Here is a 22,896-nt window from a genome sequence, read left to right as displayed (position 1 = left end):
TTCAATTTAAATTTTGATTTTTATCATGTCACGCAGCCGAAAAATGTCATAAATTAAAAATAATAAACTTAATTTTTGATTTTTTGCATAAAAAATGTTTTAGTGAAAGAAAAATATTTTGTCTAACTACTTATATTATTTTTAAATATAATTCTTCAATAAAATAAATAACAATAATCATCACCATATTTTGTTTTGTTTAAACAAAATATGGTGATGATTTTTGTTTCGTTTATCATATGAATATATACATTAAATATATTGCATAAAAAAAATGTGCGCTACTAATTTTATTTTGGTTAAAAATATTTCTCATCCAAATATGTTTGATCATAAAAAGTTCAAAACTTTAACTTTTCCCCCTTTACTCTTTGATAAAGACTGGTAAAGACAATGTCATCTAAAGTCAATTATATACGGTCGTACTAAGCTACGGAAATTACTATAGGAACTCCTATGAAATACACTTATGTGCGAAATTTTAAAATAAATAATTAAATAAAATTTTATATTATAAACAAATTTTACAATTTCTTCTATAAAATAAAAAAAGGCTATAAAACGTAAGGTGGTATAAATAACTAATTAACTAAAAGAAAACAAGATAATAAAATAGTTATTACCGTAATACTACTTAAGTATTAATCTATATTGTTTCTTATGTAGTTTCATTAGATTAACCAAGCGTTTTAAATGGAATATCGTATATATCCACATTTACCATAAACAAACACAAGCTACAACTTTATTATTAGCTTTGTGATATTTGGAGCTAGGAATATCCTAGTTACTTTTATTTTTGTATCTGTACTCTTGCATTTTTGTTTTCCAGCTAAAAAATGGTGAAACGTGTTTCTGTTTTAAATTTTCTTTTAAATGAGTGAACGCTGGCGGACACATGCGTGCAACGCGACGTTTGGGGGTTCTATTCCCACTCAAATAAATTAAATATTTAAAACTTTCACGTCCTCGCATTGTTAACGAGGTTTGCCTCACGTAGTGTTGAGTTCCGCTAATCAACATGCAGTGCCTCAAGGTTTCGGCGTAAATCAGAGAACGTAGTGTTTTAACACTAGGTTCCGTCTGCCTAACCTGTTATTGGAAGGTGTGAGACAGAAAAAATGTATACCAATAACTAAAACTTGCATGGAATTAATCTAACTACGACTCGATAGCATCGATAATATAAACTTAGAAAATTGTATAAAAATCTAAAATACAATTACTTTAATGTATTATAATTAATTATCATATTAATATATATACTTATATAAAAAAAAGTCTGCTATTACCGAAAATGGTCACAGGCTACGAGTGCGTACCGAGTAGACTGTGACGCTGCAACGGACGCCTGGAGGTCGCCGCGACCTATCCGACCTCTCTGGTGTTACTCACCTGCAAGCCAACATTGGAGTGACCCATCATTTTTTATGTTTCCCTACCCTAAACGTTGCATTTCCTTATTTAGAATTTAAATTTCACGTAGGGTAGGTTTAGGGAACCTAGTGTTAAAACACTCCATTTCCATTATTCGTCGTATAATGATTTAAATGACGTTAAATTTATATTTATGAATCAATAGTAGGTCGGTAGTAAGCTTTACTTAAGAAAATTAAATTAAATTTAAATAGAATACGTTATATCAGTTAAATAGTTTTTAAAATAAAAATTAAATGTCTCGATTAAAGTTTTTTTCTAAATTTTTATGGCGTCTCAGTTTTAGCGAAAAAAATTCAAAGTGATCTTTCACTGAGTTTGATGACTAAAAGAAAAATAAAATTAAAATAAAAATTATAAAAAACCACTATAAACTCCAATACACACTAAATTACATTCGCATAGCAATTCATTAAATTACTAACTTAGTAAAAAAAATAACTAACGAATATGCAAAACTTCGACCAAATAATTACTCATATCCTAATAATAGAAAGATTATCGTAAGGCCACGTTATTAGAATCGCTTATGTTATATGTATGTACGTATAGTATGACTCATCTCGTGAACGCGTCACCAGAAAACGATATCAACAATCCTTCATCCAGAACAGTAAATACGATTCTGGAGCAACAAGTCGTCATGGGGATCTGGCGTCATCCCTTCGACCCTTTACGATCTTATTCTTCCTTCATTCTCTATCTGTTATAGCTAATAATAATATTGTTGCTTATTATGGAGACATGAACGTATGACGTAGTAATTTCATTATTTATTAATTTGCCTTTGTTGATATTTGGGCCTAGAGTTCTGGTTTAACGATTATAATAAAAATTACATAACAAATATTTGTTTACATAAACTTTGTTTACATAACAAATATTGACAAACAAATGTATATATAATACATTACATATAATACATTATTACTACGTCATACGCTTGGAATTGTACCATTTGTAGACTCTTGCCCATGGTGGAAGTGGAAGTCTATGTAGACGTGATGTTTCAGGGTTAAGTCGGCGATCATTTCGTTATTTGTGTTGATGGTATCGCGATAACGCGTTACACGATTCAACGCGCAGTAGAGACTGCCGCGCAATTCGCCAGAGTGGGGTGGGCACTGGGCACGGATGGCGCATGCGCTCGTAAAACGCGGGAAGTACGTTCTAGAAAGGTTACATCGTCGTGTTTCGGGTGAACTGTACTTACTGTACTGTACTGTACTGGCTATGGCACTGGACGCGCCGGAAGTCGGTTATATTCTTTTGTTTGGCAGTATGTGATATCCGGTTTGTAAGCTTTTTATGAAATTGGATAAAAAATGTATGTGTATTTATATATTTATATGTTTTGCATTTCAAATTCATACTTTTACACTTTTAATTCTTAAATTCTTTTTCTATTCTTAAATTCTAGACATTTTAAAATGAAAATTAAGATAAAATTCTTTAATTCTAGCCGTTTTAATTTATGAAATTAACAAAACTTGTAGCGCATATACATAAAAAAACAAAGAATTACTACTAAATAAAATTCTAGACTAAACAAACTTTAATTTGAATGACTTTTGTAAAGACGTAATAGACGTGGAATAATATTTTAACCAATGTAAACTTTTAACTGTTAATTGTTATAATTTCTTTTAAGCTTCATACTGTACGGCTGAAGCCGAAAAAAAGATAAAAAATACAGGTAACAATCATGGTATAAAGAAAGATAAAAAGAAATTTGATTACTCCGTTATTGTAACAACAACAAAGAAATTTCAGTGTTAACCCATCACCAACGGTTCTAAATAAAGGAAATTGTAATTTCCATAAAGTTGTATATATATTTTTTTAAATTTTGCAAAGTTCTCTAATAATTCTTGTGACAATTTTTATAAAAGGTAATGTGTTCAAGATATAATATTAGGTATATTACATTTATATAGTATATATGTACATTTAATTAGGAATATGGACTTCTAAAAGCATCAAATGTTTTGATATTTTAATATTGAAAATTTATTTGTGTTATTAGCATTTTTTTGTAAATAAGACTTGTATTCGATAATCGGTATTGAGTTTATGTATATAAATAAACCTGTTTCCAATAAAAGTAATAAAATGCAAAACATAAATTTAATCTTGCTTAAAGTAATCAGAATTAATATTACAATAATTTAAGTGTTTAACTCTATCAATTCCAGTCGTTACGTGATATTCTTATCTGTTTAGTTTTCAATATAATATTGGAAAAGCAGCTTTATTACTAAATTATTAAGGTTCAATATTAATGAACAGCATAAACGCCCACGTTCCCGACCACGCATTCCTATAAAAGGTAAACAAATCTTCCTCTATTACTTCCCCTACACACAATTTAATATGGTTGAGATATTTTCTAACAGGTCCATCTATAGTAAAGTGCTTACGATTGGATTCAGTTATGGCCATTTTTATATTCTTTTTCAGATAATTTTAAAAATTTAAGAAATGTAAAAAAAAATTCTTAAGTGAAAATAAAAATTAGGGTTAGACAATTGGGTAGAACGGAATAATTCTATCACTAATGTTTTCATTTCGTATTTCTTGCATTATTTTATTATTTAAGTAAAGTCAGGAGGTCAGTCGTGGTCCAGTAGCACAAACATCGACTATAAACGCGACAAATGGAGATTCCATTCCCAAATTTAAAAAAAAAAAACATTTCTTCACTTGGGTGATAAATTTCTCCGCTCAACGCTCAATATCTCCAGAATTCCGTAGAAAGTTGGGAAGTCTTAACACTAGGGTCCAAGATTCCCTCTGCCTACCCCGCAATGTGTGGGATACAGCTTTAATATATTAAAAAAAATACAATAAAAGCAAGCAAAAACTGATAACACTATAATAGTGTAACCTCCTCCATATAGCTAGTATAGTAGTCGTAGTAGTATAATAGTCTATAGCTAGTATTATCATCACATCTATATATATAAATTCGAAAGGTCACTTACTCATCACGAAATCTCAGAAACTACATGTGCTAGGAATCTAAAATTTTGCTTAGAAGTTACTTATAGGAAGTAGGTGCTCGCTAAGACGGGAAATTGCAATATTCGACTTTTAAGGGGTTGTTTTTGGGGTTGAAAGTTTGTATGAAACTTCGTTACTACAAATGCTAGGAGTCTCAAATTTTACATGGACGTCACTTATAGGACGTAGGTACTCATGGAGACAGAAATTAATAATAACGTAGTTCACGCAGGCGAAGCCGCGGACGGGCCGCTAGTATTTAATAAATCCAAGTACACAGCCACAAGCGACAAGGCAGTTATAATTTATGATTTAATAGAAAGCGGAAACCATTAACCACCCTAACACGTACGTAATTGAGTAATTTAAATAGGCACTTCTAATGGCAGATTAATGTCGGCAATCCAAGTTATTTTAAATGATTTGGAAAGGGATTTAGAAAATAAATATAATATATTATATATTTTAATCATTTATTATATATTTCATGATATGAAGAGATTGGCGGGAAGCGGATGGGTCCGAAAAGCTGAAGATCGAGTGTGGTGGCGAGAATTGGGGAAGGCCTATGTCCAACAGTGGACAATAGATGGCTGTTGATGATGATGATGATGATTTTAATCATATATTTGAACTAGAGTAGTAGTACCTATATGTATGTTAGCACACAACAACGGGGTACAAGTGTGTGACTGTAAAGGCGACTGGTTGTGGGTTCGATTATCGAGGAAATGAAATATTTATTTAATTAAAAAATATTGACTAGCGGAACTCAACGCCGCGTTTTGCCTCGACACTAGATCAAAGAATTGAGAATGTTAAATATTTTAATTTCTCAGGTCGGAATCGAACCTAAAATCTGTCACATTTACTCAACACAGTATTTGTTTTTTTTACATATCCACCACATGTTGCGAAAAGGTAGAGTCACCCTAGTGTAATGTGAAACACTTATTACTATTATTATTACATACAATATAGGGTTAAAAAACAGTTTGTTTTTCCCTTCCCATACGAAAATAAAATTTATTAATAAAACCCTTAGATATTTACATGAAATATTAAAGATTTTCATCAAAAATATTATTACAAATCCACATTAATAATTATAATCTTCCCGATATTGGCTGTTAAATAATCCAGTGGGGGTGAAAACCGCGTAATTGATTATAGTTAGTGCGAAGGCTTCGTAAATAGGGGGCGAAGTAGGCCACGGGGTCAAGGATGTTTTCTAAGACGGAATCCGTTTACCAAAGCAGGGTATTATTTTCATGAGTTCATTATAATTTGTTTGTTTTCGTTGTATTTATTGCCTAAATCCATAATTAATTTCTGGTATGCTTAATAGACTAGAGGATTAAATGGATGCTAGGTATTTCTATTATTCGTAGTGGGAAAGTTATAAGCTTTTTAAATTTAAATAAAATAATGATATAGCGAAAATTTATATGATTAAAATACTTAAATACTTTTTACTGTATTTTTTTTATTCCACGCTATATACCGCATATAGCAGGGTAGGCAGAGGGAACCTAATGTTAAGATACGTCGCGATTTGCCTTGTTACCAGAGCAGAGAAATGAAAATATTAGTAATAATTCATTCCCACGCGTAGGAATTGAACCTACAACTGTCGACAATAGATCATTATACATAATGATCTATAATGGTATATAATAAAATCTATCTAATCTATACACTCTGTGCGTAATCCATTACTATTTAATACATCCGTTACTAGAAGCCAGCATGCACAAAATATCTTTGTCAATAGAGCCTGCACCAGCTATGATAAATTGTTTGCCATTATTGATATTTTCAAAATTAATGATGTCAATGTTTTAAAAAGAATTCTAATAAATTGCTGTACTTGTGATTAATTTATATAAATTATGTATATTTCATTTTGTATAGGGCAAATTGGATTATTTCATTTAATTTGATATAATAATAATAATATAATAATAATAAAATAATAATGAATATATATATATATATATATATATGTGTGTGTGTGTGTGTATGTATTGAATTAATAAATTGAATTATTTTTTTTTCTTAATGTAATTTTGTAGTATATTTTATCTTGTGTTCATTGTTTGTATCTATAAATTGTACGTGGAAACTTAATTGGATTGTGTGTCATCTTTTATATTTGTAATGTTTGTGTATTTTGTATTCTGTGTGTTTCCCTAAAATATAAATAAATAAATAAATAAATCAATAATAAAATACAGTTCTTTTCTTGCACAAGACAAGTAGAGCCAAGTAACTCGAGTCAATGTCGTATAAATTCTCGTAATCTGAGAAATATATTTACTTTTGATGTCTATATATAGATTTTTTCAAGTTAGATTTATTTATAGGCGGTTCCCTTTTATGTATTATATATCAATAGACGTGCCCTATAAGTCACTATGTATCCTGTACACTGTAAGGTGGGCAGAGGGAACCTAGAATTAAGACACTTCGTTAACCATGTTTCCAGTACTCCTGTATATTACGCCCAAGCTATCTTGCCCAATTAGTGTTATGAACTCTACTGGTCACCGATACTGTTGATTCTTTCGACGTCAAACAAATGCAATATTGGATAGTTTCCTTTAAACTGTATCACTCTTCGCCTTTGCTAGAAACAGTCAAACACTCATATAGTACACTAAATATGTATATTTTCATATATCTATCTCTATTTTACTATTATTATTTATAAAAGTTAAAAATGAAGTATTTATTTTATAACTTATCTAAGAATTTTTCGCATTTTGTATTAATTAACCTTTAAACAAAGCATTTTTACTATAAAATTATTTATGTTATACATAACTCTCTTTAATTAAGCAACAAATATTCTCAAGCACAATAAAAAGTGACGATTAAATCGAAATGATCTTATTGAAATGACGTTAAGTACATACTCTTCCCCACTTTATAAACAATTAATTAAATGTTGTTCTGCTTTTGATTCGTTCATATGTAAATGGATATTAAATTCAAAAATGTCCAGATAACAATTGTAATGAGGCATTCTTAGTCAATGAATACTTTATCCATTTTAATGAGCAGTAAATGTCATGCCAGAGTAATGATATAGTATTTTTTATGACTGTTTCACGCTGACATTTAACGGGAAAGGCAGAGAGAATCTAGTTAGAAGACACTCCACTCTCCACTTTCCGCCTGTTGAGGAAAATTTAAATGTTAAATAAACATAAATTTACATTAAAGTTATTTTTATCGTTTTATTCAGACAGATTAACAGAGACAAGACAATAAGGTTAAAGAGCTTAACCCTAAAGGATTTTATACTGATTACGTACAAAAACGGGGTAGGCCTGTTAACAATTGTACTTTTTAATGCCTACTAGACCACTAGACATTAGACTGTTTATATTTAAAGCTCTTCTACCAAAAAATTCCGTCAAGTTCCGTGTTAAATCATTTTATTAAAATTATTTTCAGCTTCAGGCTGTATCCCGCACGCAGCAGGGTAGGCAGAGGGAGCTTAGTGATAAGACGCTCCCCATTTTCCGCCGAATTCTGAAGGCGTTACGTGTTGCCTGACAGAACTTAACGCTGTGCTTTGCCTCTACACCAGAGCGTAAAAATGAAAATATTAATTTAAATAAATATTTCATTTCGAGTGGGAATCGAACCCACAACCGTCGCGTTTAAAGTCTCACACTTGAGCCCCTGCGCCACGACTGGCCTCTTAATATTATTTTGTATATTTCATACACTTTAATGCTATTATAAAATTTGATTGTAAAAGCATAAAAATACATTAAATAAATTAGGTCACCTATCAAGAAATTGTCCATTATTTTCATCACGAAAATGTAAATATATTACGTTAAATATCCAATACTAATTAAAAAATATATAAAATATTTTATGACATTTCAAAAAGTCATATATATTTCAGGGTAAGATGCTATCAGAATTATATCGAGAGCTAGCTAGGTAAAAGGTTACCAATTTGACCCATTCTGCTATTCCAGCAATGTAAATGGCGAACAGCCACGACCAAATAAATGTTAATATTATAAGTATATAATAGTACCAAATACTATTGTAATAAAGCTGACATCCCAGTACCGAGGGACCTATTGTCGTTGACGCCGCGTTACGTCCTTATATCATTTTGTCAGCTGTTGACGTCGATGTGAACTTCAACTGATGTTATCGTTAGTTCTGGTTTCATTTAGGTTCCACTGGGACACCGGTTTGACAGTACGCGTATGTCAATTAAATAAAGAGGGTCCTCTTTTTGCGCTGACAGGTTATTTATCAATTGGAAGGATTCATATATAAAAAATTGTATTTTATTTTACAATTTTTAAAAGTAAATTGTGATAATAATTGCAATCTGATATAAAACATTTCATATACAAAATCAGAACGAGAATGGAAAAATAAAGTTGAGAAATAATTTAATTAAAATTATTATTATTGGAGCACTTTATTGTACGTGAAGTTCTGTCAGCCAATCTGATATGTTTTACTTACGCATAAATTCATATTTTAGTTTAATATGTAACTTACGCTTTATTACAATTAATAGTAGTACCAGTCTACAGTTTAGTGAGGGCTTCCTGCTTTTAAACGTAATTGTTATGTGATATATAGCCATGGGTGAGGCATAGGGAGTTCGAATGGTCCGTGCCCACCCTAGAATAGCCTGGTGTCCACCCCAGAAATTTTACTTATAAAAATTTTCGCCAAAAAATAAAAAAATAACACAAACATATCTTCTATCTGTTCAAAGTCCTAAGTGCGGAGTTAAAAAAACATACTTACCTTGAACTTAATGAAAACAGCGTTGTTAGTGAACTTACCTGTAAATAAAAATTAAATATGTTTAATAATATATTTTGTCGTCGCTAACGAACCGAAAAGCGAGGATTTCCATAAAATAAATCGGTGCACAAAAAAATCCAGTCAGTTTTCAGTTGGACTGGGCGATGAAGCTGGTTCGAAAATGTTTGGTTTCATCAGACAGTGAAATGTTGGGATACAGAATATTTAATTGAAAAATCATCGGACACTTTTGTTAGATAAAACTGTTGGTGATATTTTAATTTATTTAGCTGTGGCATTTTGTACACCTAGGCCTGTATTTATAAGTCGTTCTCAAATCTGAGATCGATTTTGGGATGCCGTTTTCATTCATAAATTAATATAAATGCATGAAAACGGTATCTCAAGATCGATCTCAAACTTAAGATTTATAAATACGTACCCTAGAGTCGTTGCTTTGCTTCAAAAAGCTAATTTGTTTCAAAAAGCTTGAAACTAAAAAAATTGCGTACAGTATCTTCAACAATATTTATGATAATTATTATTATAATGTTATCAGAAGATTATATAAAATATTTTAATTTATTTAAAGTTTATTTAATTTAAATTATTAGAAAACCGATAATATTCATACAAATTATAGTTATTATTTTAACAAATTTAAGCCGTAGTTGGCGTTGTAAGCTTTTCTAAATATGAATTTTACTATAGTTTACTAAAGAAGGAAACAGGAATTAATATAATAAATTTCAGCATAAATTTCCTGTCTCTGGTAACGAGCATATGCAATACTTCAAAAATTCAGCGAAAAGTGGGAAACGGAAATGTCTTAATGGGATCGAAGTGACCTAACTCTCCCTCTGCCTATCCTGCTATATGCGGGACCAAGCAAGAAGCTAAAGTAAAAAATACAAATAAATTAAGATAAAACTTGTGGGTGTATAAACTTTAAGCTGAAATGAAATGTAAAGTGCTATTCCAGTAATATTCAATGTAATAAGGCAATTTAGGTCAGGGGTTGCATTTCTAAAAGGTGTACCAAGAAGGAAATAACTCTTTGCTGTATATTTTACTACAAGCCGTCTTGTTTACATTATAAATGCTTATATTCACTTCCTATATCCATACCTATATTATAAATTCGAAAGTAACTCTTTCTGTCTGTCTGTCTGTTTGTCTGTCTGTCTGTCTTTTACGCAATCAGGGCCAAACCGCTAATTTATTTGTGATAAAATATTCATATAGAGATACTTGAGGGTCTCGGGATGAACATAGGATACTTTTTTTCTCATATTTGTAATATTTTCGATATATACCAATATATTAAAATACTTATTAATTTGACATGCAATTTATTCCGCCATATTAATAACAACCGTCGCGTTGCTAAACAACGTTTTCAGTTTATTGTTAGAAAACGTCACCCAAAATGAGCTTGCTTAACGCATCTCTATTGAAAACTGAAAATAATTTAATAAATATTCGTATACTTCAAGCGGGCGTAGCCGCGTTCGGGTCCACTAGTAGGTCTATATTTCTACATATTTCACGGAATTTGCTTAAAAAAACGTGAAAAAAGTATTATATTAGTATTAAGCAGTACAAATAAAAAGGATTCTTCTGTACATTAATTGTGGTGTAGATGTAAATAAAATTACAAAGCTTAGAAGATTTAGAATGCGTACTCGTATATAAATGTAATGCATAGACTAAACTAATTTGTAGTTATTTTCACATAAACCTTAAGTAAATTATAAAAACCTTTTTCTTTGCGATGTTCAGTTCACTGTTCTAAACTATAAATTATTTATATACGAGTTGGTATAAGCCAGAAAGGTTCAGAAATCTGAGAGAGCTTATTTGATATTGAAGTAATTTCAAGGCTTTAATTTGAGACCAGTTGTGGAGTTTGACTGTAAATGATAGTTGTAGATTCGATTCCCACTTGAGGAAATGGAATTTTCAATGTTTTAAGATTTTAAGATTTAAGATCCGCTATGTGAACCATTAGTAAATTACTTATTAATAATTGTGAAATCAGTATAAATGTTAATATATTTGAAACATGGAAATCTCTTTAATATCTTATAACTTTAATTTAAGATAACCCAGATTCAAAGGAGCATTGGTTTATTACGTAACCTAGTTTATAGTTGTGAGTTCAATGAATAGGCATTTTATTTAGCTCTTATTATATTCTAGCCTCTTTTTCTATGGAAATCTTTTTTCCGATATAGAGACAGTTAGTTTTTATATTTTAGTTTGTGAACTGGCCATTGAGAAATACTTATTTTAAATAGGTGGCGTGTTGACATTTTTTTATTTAAACACTATTTCCTAAATGTTTAATAGATTAAAGAATCCTATATATTTTTATTTCAATTTATAAATAATATATGCATTTACATATAATATTTTAAAACGCTTAAAACTTAATTTAATTGAGTAAAACTACTCACAAACGTCGATTAAACAATTTTGAAAGCATCAAAGTAATTTCACATCGCACACTGCAAATTTAATTACAATTTAATTCATCATTTTTGGTAAAAGTAATAGACCGGATGATACGAATGCGAACGACAGCCCAATTACAAAATCATTAATAAACGCCCGAAATATGAAGTGGGAGAATAATAAAGCTGAAACGGCCAGCTTGGATGCAAATTGCTGGTTTCCAGTGGAGGTGCCTGGATTTATTCATAACGGCAAATTGACCACGTGTACATACTGGGTTAAATGGATATAGCGCCTATTGGAAGAGGTGCTCCAGCCTATTTTTAGACATTGGCTTTGTAAAACAGCAGGTATTTGCGAGCGAGGTGTGAATTTATTTGAATCTTTATGTAATTTGGTGGTGTTTATCGCTGTTTTTGTTCTGTTTGTGTGATATTGTGAAAAGAAAGACATAATTACTCGTAAGTTCTCTATCTTAAGGAGTTCAATGTACATACTATTAGACTTATGAATAGATATCGTATCTTAGTAGATTTTAATATTATTAATGTGAAAGATTGTGAGAATGGATGCTTGTCCTATTTTCACATAAAAACTGCTGAACGGATTTGGATGAAACTTTATAGTAAAGTAGCATATATATCGCAATTAATATTATTATTAGCATTATGTGTGTTATATACAAGAATATGTAAATTTAAACTTTTATTCTGTTATAAATCGAATTCATTATTGCTATCGAATAAAAATGAATGTCCTTCATGGAAGTTGAATTCTTCAAGACAAAAATAAAATTCTATTTCAATGAAAAAAAAAGAACATTAGCTAAAAGAGCAGAAACCGTTACTTCTTCTTAGAAACTGCAACTTTCCGTGATAAAACGACGGAAAATGAGCATTGCATATCAATTCGTTGAAAATCATGCAAGCTTAAAAATATTTTAAATGAGATGTCAAAAATAAATTTTGCTGGTGAACGGAACGGTTACGACGGCGTTCCGTGAGCGTCCAATTTTATTATACAAGTAAATATGCTTTAACACGATAAGATGAAAATGTTTAAGCTTGCGGAAAAATATACTCGCATTGAATCCGGAATGTTTTCCGTAATTAAAAGCATGTCTTTCATTCTTATATATTATATGTTACATACATATATATTATTTTATATTTCTATTTCTATTTACCTTTTATACTTTTTACTATGTCTGTTATAATTTATTGATTGAAACTAATATAGTTCTTTAATAACTTTTGTATATATGAACACTAGCAGCCCATAGACAGCTTCGCCCGTTTAAAATTATTGTTATATTATACAAAATCTTTATATAAATTGTAGCCTAAGTGTTATTCTGATGACTGAACCTTTACCTATATAAACTTTATTACTCTAAAGTTTTACCTAAATCGGTACAGTATTTTAACATAAATTCTCACAAAGTTTCACATATTTAATACTAGTAGAATTAATATTTAGAGCTATTTTAATATTAATCTATTCACATATAAACCAGAATTAATATACTGATATGGCTTTACTACTAAAATCTATGAATCAAAGAAGACCAAGCAAATTAGATATCGTACAAACTAATACTTTTTGGTCAATTATAAAGTCAAATAACCAGACAAAGCTCACAAAGTAATGAAACTCCAAAAAAGCTTTTCCTTTTCTCATCTAAAGTGTAGAAATGAAAACAAGGAGGAGAAAATAAATAATCCAAGTCCAATTAACTGGGGAAAAGGAGACGGTCTCACAGAAACTTACGAAGCGTAAGATCCATACAATTAAATGTAATCTAACACCTGTTCAAAGATTTGCTGAATCGACATTTTGAACATATATTACCTAATTTTGGTATATCCTATATTCTATAGGAGCATGTACCCCTATTCTCATTGCCTTTTATTAAATAATATTTAGTATATAAATAATAAAACGTATTATTATTAACATGCAATCATTTTAAATAATTATTATTTGAGGTTAGTCAAAGTTAGGTTCGATTTCCACTCGAGGAAATGAAATATTTAATATTTTCATTTCTTCGATTTGGTAACAAGAGGTAGCGCAGCGTTGAGATCCGCCATTCAATACGCAATGTCTCTAGAATTCTGTGGAAATAGACTCTAGAACCTAACACTAGGTACCCAGGTTCCCTCAGCCATGACGGGATACAGCGTGAAGTTAAAAAACAAAATTAAACTATAATCTCGTACATATAAAAATATAAAAAATTATATTTTAAATAAGGATTATTCTGTGGTTGTTTCATTTCTGCGAAATACTTCGGCTTAGCAAAAGTTAGGTACTGTAAACGAATTCATTGTGCTCACGTGCTGACTGTGAACAACAAAGCACCTATTCAAAATTGCTAACTTAGAAAAAACATACACGAGTTAAATGTTCAAAGTAGTTTAGCGTGTAAAGTTTGAGTTTACATATGAATTTATGATATGTAATATTAACATGTTTGCAAATTATAATTTTTGTTATTTATAGTAATTAATGGAGATTTAGAGTCGTTTTAAATTAAATTTCAGTTAATAGGGAAATGTATTGAACTTAAGTGGTTTAAGTCTAGTTCAGGCTAACGTAATCAAATCACTGTCCAGACACACAAGAAATACAGTGAGTATATTATAAGGGGGTAGGCTCGAGTTAACTGCTCATCTGTAAATCCTATAATGGAAACATATAGTAATATAATATGTTAAATAATATATTCTAATAGCATATTTCTTATATATTTTTTCAGCTCCCACTGTTTTAGAAGGAGGAAACCTAGTGTTAAAACACTTTGCTCTCCACTTTCAGCCAAATTACGTAGACATTGCGTGTTCGAACCCACATCCTGTCGCGTTTGTTTCTTTAGTTAGTGTCTCGTTTTACCCCCTCTTTCTAATAGATAAATATACCAACATTTAAAAGTAAAGCTTTCATTACATTGTTATTTAAAGTACATATCTCGTAAAAGAGTTCGCTGGCAATGGTCGTCGTTTTTTAAAACACGTAGTTTTGAATTTCACGGAAGTTATTTCGCAAACTGAAATCGCAATTCGTTGACGGTAACTCTTACTTTAAAATTACTTTATTTTTGTGCTTTATTATGAATATGTAATTCGTTATTTTTACGTATATTATTTGGTATTATGAAATGATTTAAGCCATAGTAATAGCTGTGGTTCCGTGGTCAATGTTTGTACAAATTCTTGTTTATTTATATTTTTAAAAAAATCAGCTTCACGCTATATATTGCCCAAGGTAGTGTTAATACACTCCGTTCCCCAATTTCCGCTGAATTTTTCAATTGCGTATTGAGTGGCGGAACTCAATGTCAGGCTTTTGCGCCAGAGCAAAAAAAATTAAAGTATTAATAAATAATAATTCCCTCAAATAGGGATCGAACCCATAACCCATAACCGTCGCTTTATAATCACATCCCTATGCCACGACGGCCGCAGTTATATTTGGTTTGTAATATATGTATTTATATTATTTTTTTATTCTTTATTTACACTAAAATTAATACATTGAAAAAATTACAATAAGCGAGTTTAACGCTAAATGTGTCAGTTCAGTGTCTACCACCCAACAAAGTTATTCTGTTGGTTCAATTGACGGTGACGGTATGTATATATGCATACAGAGATGGTAGTCAGTTCTTTTTTTAATCTTAACTTTCTTGGCGTTCATGAAGAAGTGAATAAACTTTTATTTAGAATTAAAGCTGGATAGTCAAGATTTAGTGTTTTTTGAGACATTGCAGAACACTAAAAACAACGAATCTTGGAGAAATATTAATCCTCACCACAAATAATGTTAGAGGTCGTTCATAATAATTTAATTAATTTTTTAAAGGTAAAAATTAAAATCTGACATTGTACATATAAAAATGTAGAAACGTACGTACATACATATATATATATTTATAATTCGCTCGCTCGCGTTTTAATAAAACTTGTAAAGTCTCCTTAGTTAAGGGAGGGAATTCTTACTTTGGCTTCATAGCGTGAAGGATTACGTAGTTGAACAAGTACTTATGTAAATGGTTCTGTGTAATGTCTTCGGAGGCAGAGTGCCGTGAGGGCGTAAGAGGGAGGGACATTGACTGGCTGCGACAGCACGACAGAATGACTTTTAATGTTAAGAAAGTATGGAGGGAATTAAGAAAGAATTGTGTTAATAGCATAGGGCTGAGTGGAAAAAGTGACCTGATAGTTGTTGCTTCAAATCTTAGAATCTATAGAAATATATTTATCGATGATCGGGAAAAATAATAATCGATAAAAAGATTAGAAATTTCATATACAATTTTAAAGTTTAATTCGTCAGAAAGTAGGAAGAGGAGTATCATAACACTAGGCCGATCTATTGCCTTGCTATCAGAGCGAAGAAATGAAAATAAAAATGTAAATAAATATTTAATTATCTCGAGTGGGGATCGAACCCACAACCGTCGCGTTACAATCACACCCTTATGCCTCTGCACCACGAGAGCCTCAATATAATAATTAATTTATAAACCCATTAAATATTAATTAAGCATAACTTAAACAATGTAATGGGAAATATTGACCTTTTTGTAAAACTATATCTAAGCAATTTACAACAAGACAGGTTAAATACTTATTTCACCTGTTTAAGGAAAAAATATTTTACGAGCTAACAAGTGTATTTTTTACAAAGGTTTTTAATTAAACAAACATTGTTGTAATACAAATTAACGTTTTTCAAACCTTTTTATTATAGATGAAGCTAATAAAGTAGTAATTGCATTTAAAATTTTATTGCACTCGATGAAACTAAAACATGAATAGTATTAAATAGATAACTTTGTACTATGTTGCTTAGATTAATTTAATTTAAGTATAAAATATGTAATGAGACGAAGCGCGACGTTATGTTATGTCATTCGACATGCAATATCTCAAAAACTTCTCGGAAAATGGGAAAACAGAGTGTTTTACCACTAAATTGTCTGTACCAAAAGCGGGATACAAATAAGTAGATAAATAAAAATAAGAATAACAAAATATATTGTTTACTTAGAGTTGTATATTTTAAAAAAAGAGAAACTATCAATAACATATTGGCTGTTGCCATAAAACTTTTTATCAAACAGAAGTGCTTCGAAAGCTCAATAAAAATAAGAAAATGAAATTGAAAGAAGACAGTAACATATGGAACTAGTAATTTTGTACTAAGATATTATTTGCTAGATTAGCAGTATAAAAATGGATTTGTTTTAGTTAATCTGAAAAATATTACAAGTATTTAACTCTATCGCAGTAGTTAGTTATTGTATCTTTGACAGTACTTTAAATGGTAACAGAATTAATTGTCATTTTCACATTATTTTTACTAGCACTAACTTTTCTATTTAAATTTAACGCGACGTTTATTGGTTCGATTCCCACTCAGGGGAATGAATTATTTATTTTTTAATTATTTTGCTGTGGTAACAAGACAAAGCGCGACGTTAAGTTCCGCGACTCAACACGGAATGTCTCTGAAGTTCAGCTGAAAGTGGGGAACCAACCCTGCAAATAATTAAACTTTTTTTTGTACTTTTAGTACATATATTTATCAGTTTAGAACCATAATTTAACATAACTAAGATACGTTAAGTTTAAGCATAGTTTAATTTTAGCCTTATCCTCATACAGAAGTAAATTTAACATACAGGTTAGACTGGCATTCATATCAAATATTTACACACTCGCAATGGCGTCGAAATAGCACAAACCGTGTTATACGCCAACAAATAATATTTCCACAGAAAAATAACATTCGAATAGCGACCGCTTATATCGATAGCTGTAAATGTGCTTTAAATCAATTGATATGAACATATTGGATATTTGTTTTGGAATATATATATTTTGTTTTGTATGTTGTTGTCTAATGCTTTAACACTGAATAATTTATTTTATTGAATTACTAGTGGACCCGAACGCGGCTACGCCCGCTTGAACCATACGAATATTTATTAAATCTATTTATGAAATTATTTTCAGTTTTCAATAGAGAGATGTGTTAAGCAAGCTCATTTTGGGTGACGTTTTCTAACAACAAACTTTGCAAATCGTTGCCTAGCAACGGTCGGTTGTTATTAACATGGCGGAATAAATTGCATTTCAAATTAATAAGTATTTTAATATATTGATATATATCGAAAATATTACAAATATGAGAAAAAAAAGTATCCTATGTTCATCCCGAGACCCTCAAGTATCTCTATATGAGTATTTTATCACAATTAAATTAGCGGTTTGGCCCTGATTGCGTAAAAGACAGACAGACAGACAGAGTTATTTTCGAATTTATAATATAGGTATGGATTGTATGTGTATTTTATACGATAGTTGTTTAAATTATTTCGTGTAATAATAATCAGCATAGCAGCCATATTAAGTCCACCTTCTGTAGAGAGCTTCATTGTTGAATGGGGTAGGTTAAATATTAAAATACTTATTTATACAGATATTGTAATAACTAACGTTATTTTTTTTAGGTTCACCTTGCATTCCGAACATAGCGTAATAGGCACAGAGAATTTTAGTAATCTAGTGTTAAGACACCTCGGTCTCCTTAAGACATTTCGGTTCTCTCGTTCTCTCCACTTTTTGCAGAATTCTGGAGGCATTGCGTGTTGTGTGATGGAACTTAACTCCTCACTTTGCCTAGTTACCAGAGGGATAAAACAAATTAGGGACAAAATGATCTTTCATTAAGTTCTTATTGTCCTTCCTACTGCAAATGAAGAAGCGGGAAAGAACACCAAGATAAAGAAATATTAAGTTAAAGTTTAAACAATATCGTTATTTATGCCTACTTAAAATATTGGACAACAAAAATATTGTCAGTATATAAAAATTATTCATTCGTTAAAGAAAAAAACATAAACCTTAAAAAGCATATTAAATATTACACAAAATCCACCCCTCTAACATTTACAATTATAATACTAAAATATTCTTGGCCGTTAAAATACGAAATACGACCTTGTTTAACCAAAGCGAAGCTCGACAGAGGAATGACATTTGAGCAGATGAATATGAATTCTGGTCGCGTAACAGAATATTGCCTTAATAATAGCCCTCTAGGCTATTTTCATTCGGGCCTCGTGCGTTACTTTTATTTTTAGACAAACCCATGCATATCGAATCGTCACCATTTTACTCGATTCGTTTTCTAACAATGTAAATTTATAGGTTCAGGTTTTATAAAAGTTGAGTGGATAAATATTAAATACTATGGGAAATGTTATTTTGGTTGTTCCAAAACAATGAACGTTATATAAATGTTAGTAATTTCAAGTTGTATAAACTAAGTTACGTTCATTTTATATGTAAATCTCTCGTGGTTCAAGAAGCGTTTTCTACACCAGTGTTTCATGATATTAGGGCATCGTCTTATCCTCAACTTACGGGATATCGTATAAGCAAACTGTTTAAAACAAAGAATTAACTGTATTAAAACATTTTATAATTACTCTACTGAGATCAGTCGTAGCGCATCGGCATAGGTTGTAGGTCCGATCCCCATTTGAGGAAATGAAATATTTTATTTTTTCTTCTCTCTAGTGTAGAGGCAAAGGGCGGCGTTGAATTCCACCACTTAACCAGCAATACTTATAGAATTAGCAGAAATTGTGGAACGAAGTGTTTTAACACCAGGTTCCCTCTGACTGACCTGCTATGTGCAGGATGCAGCGTGAAGCTAAAAAAGAAATACTCTGTTCCTGTCGCAGTATTCCGTCTATTCTAGCCTTAACTCATGGAATGCCATGGTTGTGGACAAATTTCTCACGAGCTTTTACTTTGGTCGGATTTTACAAATTGCGGTATTAGATGCCACAGTTCTAAACTGAATGAAGGTATACTACTTAACGATATTCAAGCGATTTTCTTACGTTTTTTTTTATTACTGTTTACTTTTTTTTCCATTTCTCTTTGAATGTCTAAAATGTAAATTAGTATCAACTATTAGAAAAATATTTTTATTTCATGTTTTTCTTTATTGATGATTATCTTTATTTATTATATAAATTTATATAATGGTAATGTTTTCTCAAACTAAGGTAAGCATTACAAAGTTACTTACATGGATTATTGAAAGTTCCTACATTCAAAGTGTCGTTCTAATTACAATTATATGAGGCGTTAAAACGTCAAAAGGTACTAATAACCTAAGTTCGTATTAATATTAATAAAATTAGAATTAATTCCAAAACTTTATTACAATTTTCAATTAAATAATTTTTGTATAAATAAGTAGATAGATATAAGCAACAAATGATTATTTAAAAGATTTTATATATCAATTTACGATAATAAGAAGACTGTAGGTTCGATTCCCATTCGGAGGAATGAATTATGATTTATGAATATTTTCATTTCTTCGCTCTGACACCAAGGCAAAATTCCGGCGTTGTGTTCCGCCATTCACTATGCAATACCTCGAAAAATTCGGCGGAAAGTGGGTAACGGAGTATCTTAACACTATGTTCCCTCTGCATATCCTGCTTTGTGCGGGATACAGCGTGAAGCTAATTTATTTATTGATTTTTTTTAAAGGAAAGGCTAACATTTATAAATATAAGTAGTTCCACTATTCCAAGAGTTAAACAAGTCCAAAAGTAGTTCTTTAGAAGACCGCCGGGACGTGCTTATTGCGAACGACCAGGGATAAAGTAAAGGAAAGTACTCTGAGATTTGACGTTTACATTTATAGCAGAATTTAACAGCTTTATATTATTTTTATTCGTGTTATTTTTTAATTTTATGTTATATCTTCTTCACGGTGTATCCCGCATTTAGCAGCCTAGTGTTAGGACACTCCGTTCCACACTTTCCGCTGAATTCTGCAGGCAGGCGTGTTGAATGGCGGAATTCAACGCCGCACTTCGCCTCGAAACCAGAACGAAGGAAATTAACACGTTAAATATTTCATTTCCTCGAGTAGGAATCGAACTCACAACATTTCCCGTTTACAGTCACACACGTTATAGTATTATAACAACAAAAATTGCTCGATAGTTTTAGACTCTTGTATAACAAAGTAATAACTATCAAAAGCCTTGGGTACCATCACAAAATAGAAAATGAAATTTCGAAAAGATATCTTGAATCATTGAATACAGTATTTAAAATTTAAAAGACAACTTTTATAATGTTCAAGTTGGCTGTGAAGTGATTTATTCAAAGGGGACGGCAAAAGAATTAATTACTTAACCGACTGTCGGCTGAGGGTGGAAAGAACTTATAACTTTGATATTTAAAAGATCTTTCTTCAGACATTATTACTATGACTTTATTCTGCACTACTTTTTAACCAACTTTCAAAAAAAGGAGTTAGTTCTCAGTGTATTCGAAGACGCCTGAACCGATTTGGATATTTTTTTTGTTTGAAAGGTTATACGCCACAGGTCCATGGTGATCATGTCAAGATCTGATGATGAGATCCTGGAGAAATCTAAATCTGATCGTAAATATTAAACAATTGATATTACCAATTGAATAAGAGTGACATTTAATAAACAAAATGTGTTTAAATGAAATAAGCCTTGCCTATAATATAGCCTGACCTAAATCATACCCGATATATTTATTAACAGCTTTTCGCAAAAACATTTAGTCAGTCAGTCAGTTGTTTATTTTACGTGGATATCAATAAATTTCCAATATCAACTTCGTTATATGTGAAACCGCAGTTACCGCATTAAAATGCTGTTAAAGATTTTAGAATTCAATATAGCACTAAAACTGTATGAAAAATGTTGTAAGTCTTTACGTTTGTTTTATTCATTTAACAAGAGTTTTTATATTATAATCCAATTATAGAAAAATATTTAAAAATCATTAGTGTAAGGAACTGTGTAATATGGTTTAGAAAAACTTATAAGTAGTTCGGTAGATTTTGGTCTTAAAGAGTAGATTGCCAATGTTTTGCCGTACATAACAAGGTAGGCAAAGGGAACCTAGTGTTAAGGCACTCCGTTCCCCACTTTTCGTAGAATTTTTCGAAGCATTGCTTGTTTAGAGGCGGAGCTTAACGCCGCGCTTATATAAGTAATATGATTTTTTCCTAATCTATTTAGAAGTGTCTTTCAGTTTTTTTTATAAATAGTTATAGAAGAAAGAGATAGACATATAACAAACTAATCCATAAAAACACTAACACAATTAGAAATTTAACGAAAAGAAAATAAAGCAACTATCAAACTTTCAAAGTATAAATTGGTAAGGTTCTCAGTGTTAACCGGGAACCGGTCGATTAGATTTCCTCGTGTTAGGATATCCGATTACGGCAAAAATTGCTGTCCATTGACGATAATTTGCTCTGAAATCTACGAGGGTCACATGGAAAATGTATGTCTGGGAGCTTCATTACTTTCTTTTTCCTTTTGCTTGACCGTTTTATCTCTCAGTTTGTCGGCGTTTTCTTTGTTTGCAAGCGAATCGTCATCTTTGTTTCAAAAAAGCTATGGCGTATGTCGGTAGAATTCAAATGGGTTGGCTTATAACTGTCCAGACGCAGATTTTTTAAATTCTTGCATTAAATTATTTTTATTTTAGTTTTATATATACATATACCTATGCATTTATTGTATACATATGCGTACAGGGCGTAGCTATATACGTAGGTATATGTATGTATGTCTGCCATATATTTTTTATTATTTTTAAGACTCCACTTTCCGCGAGGGAATCGAATCCACAATCGCATTTATAGTCACACGTCTAAAATCTACTACTATACACAATTTAAATAAAATAGATTTAATTTAAATTTACCTGGATCATGATGTGCAGCTGGTGAGGGCGCTGAGAATGCACTGGAGCAACCTGCAGCTCGACGGGCGAGACCGCCCAATTCTGGCACTAGAGCAAAAATATAAGTTTATATTTGAAATGTACAGTTTAGTATTTTGTAATATAAAAAATAGGAGTATAATTTACACTATATTGGCATATGTTATTCTATTGTTTAAAAATCAGCTTCACGTTCTATCCCGCACACAGCAGGGTAGGCAGAGGGAACCTAGTGTGAGGACAATCCGTTCCCCACTTTCTACCGAGTTTTTCGAGGCATTACGTATTCAGTGACGGAATGCCAGAGCGGGAAAATTAAAATGGTGTGTGGGAATCGAACCCACAACTGTCACGTTATAGTTACACCCATTTGCCA

The 22,896-nt window shown here is 31.0% G+C and overlaps 1 protein-coding gene across 2 annotated transcripts in view; it reads right to left on the bottom strand.

Moving 5' to 3' along the window:
- The window catches only part of Hers (Histone gene-specific Epigenetic Repressor in late S phase), a 179,192-nt gene that overhangs the window by 105,449 nt on the left and 50,847 nt on the right, over window positions 1-22,896 (bottom strand). For both annotated transcript variants that reach the window (XM_085199278.1, XM_085199279.1), the window contains exon 4: window positions 22,503-22,589. In XM_085199278.1, coding sequence (XP_085055404.1) covers window positions 22,503-22,589 — 87 coding nt within the window. The remainder of the gene's footprint in view (window positions 1-22,502; window positions 22,590-22,896) is intronic.

Source organism: Heliconius melpomene, chromosome 16 (assembly GCF_056956725.1).
Source record: "Heliconius melpomene rosina isolate 202511_hmr_F chromosome 16, ASM5695672v1, whole genome shotgun sequence".
NCBI classification, from domain to species: Eukaryota; Metazoa; Arthropoda; class Insecta; order Lepidoptera; family Nymphalidae; genus Heliconius; species Heliconius melpomene.
The sequence above is the reverse complement of the archived record's forward strand: the minus strand, read 5'-3'. Positions and strand labels throughout refer to the sequence as shown.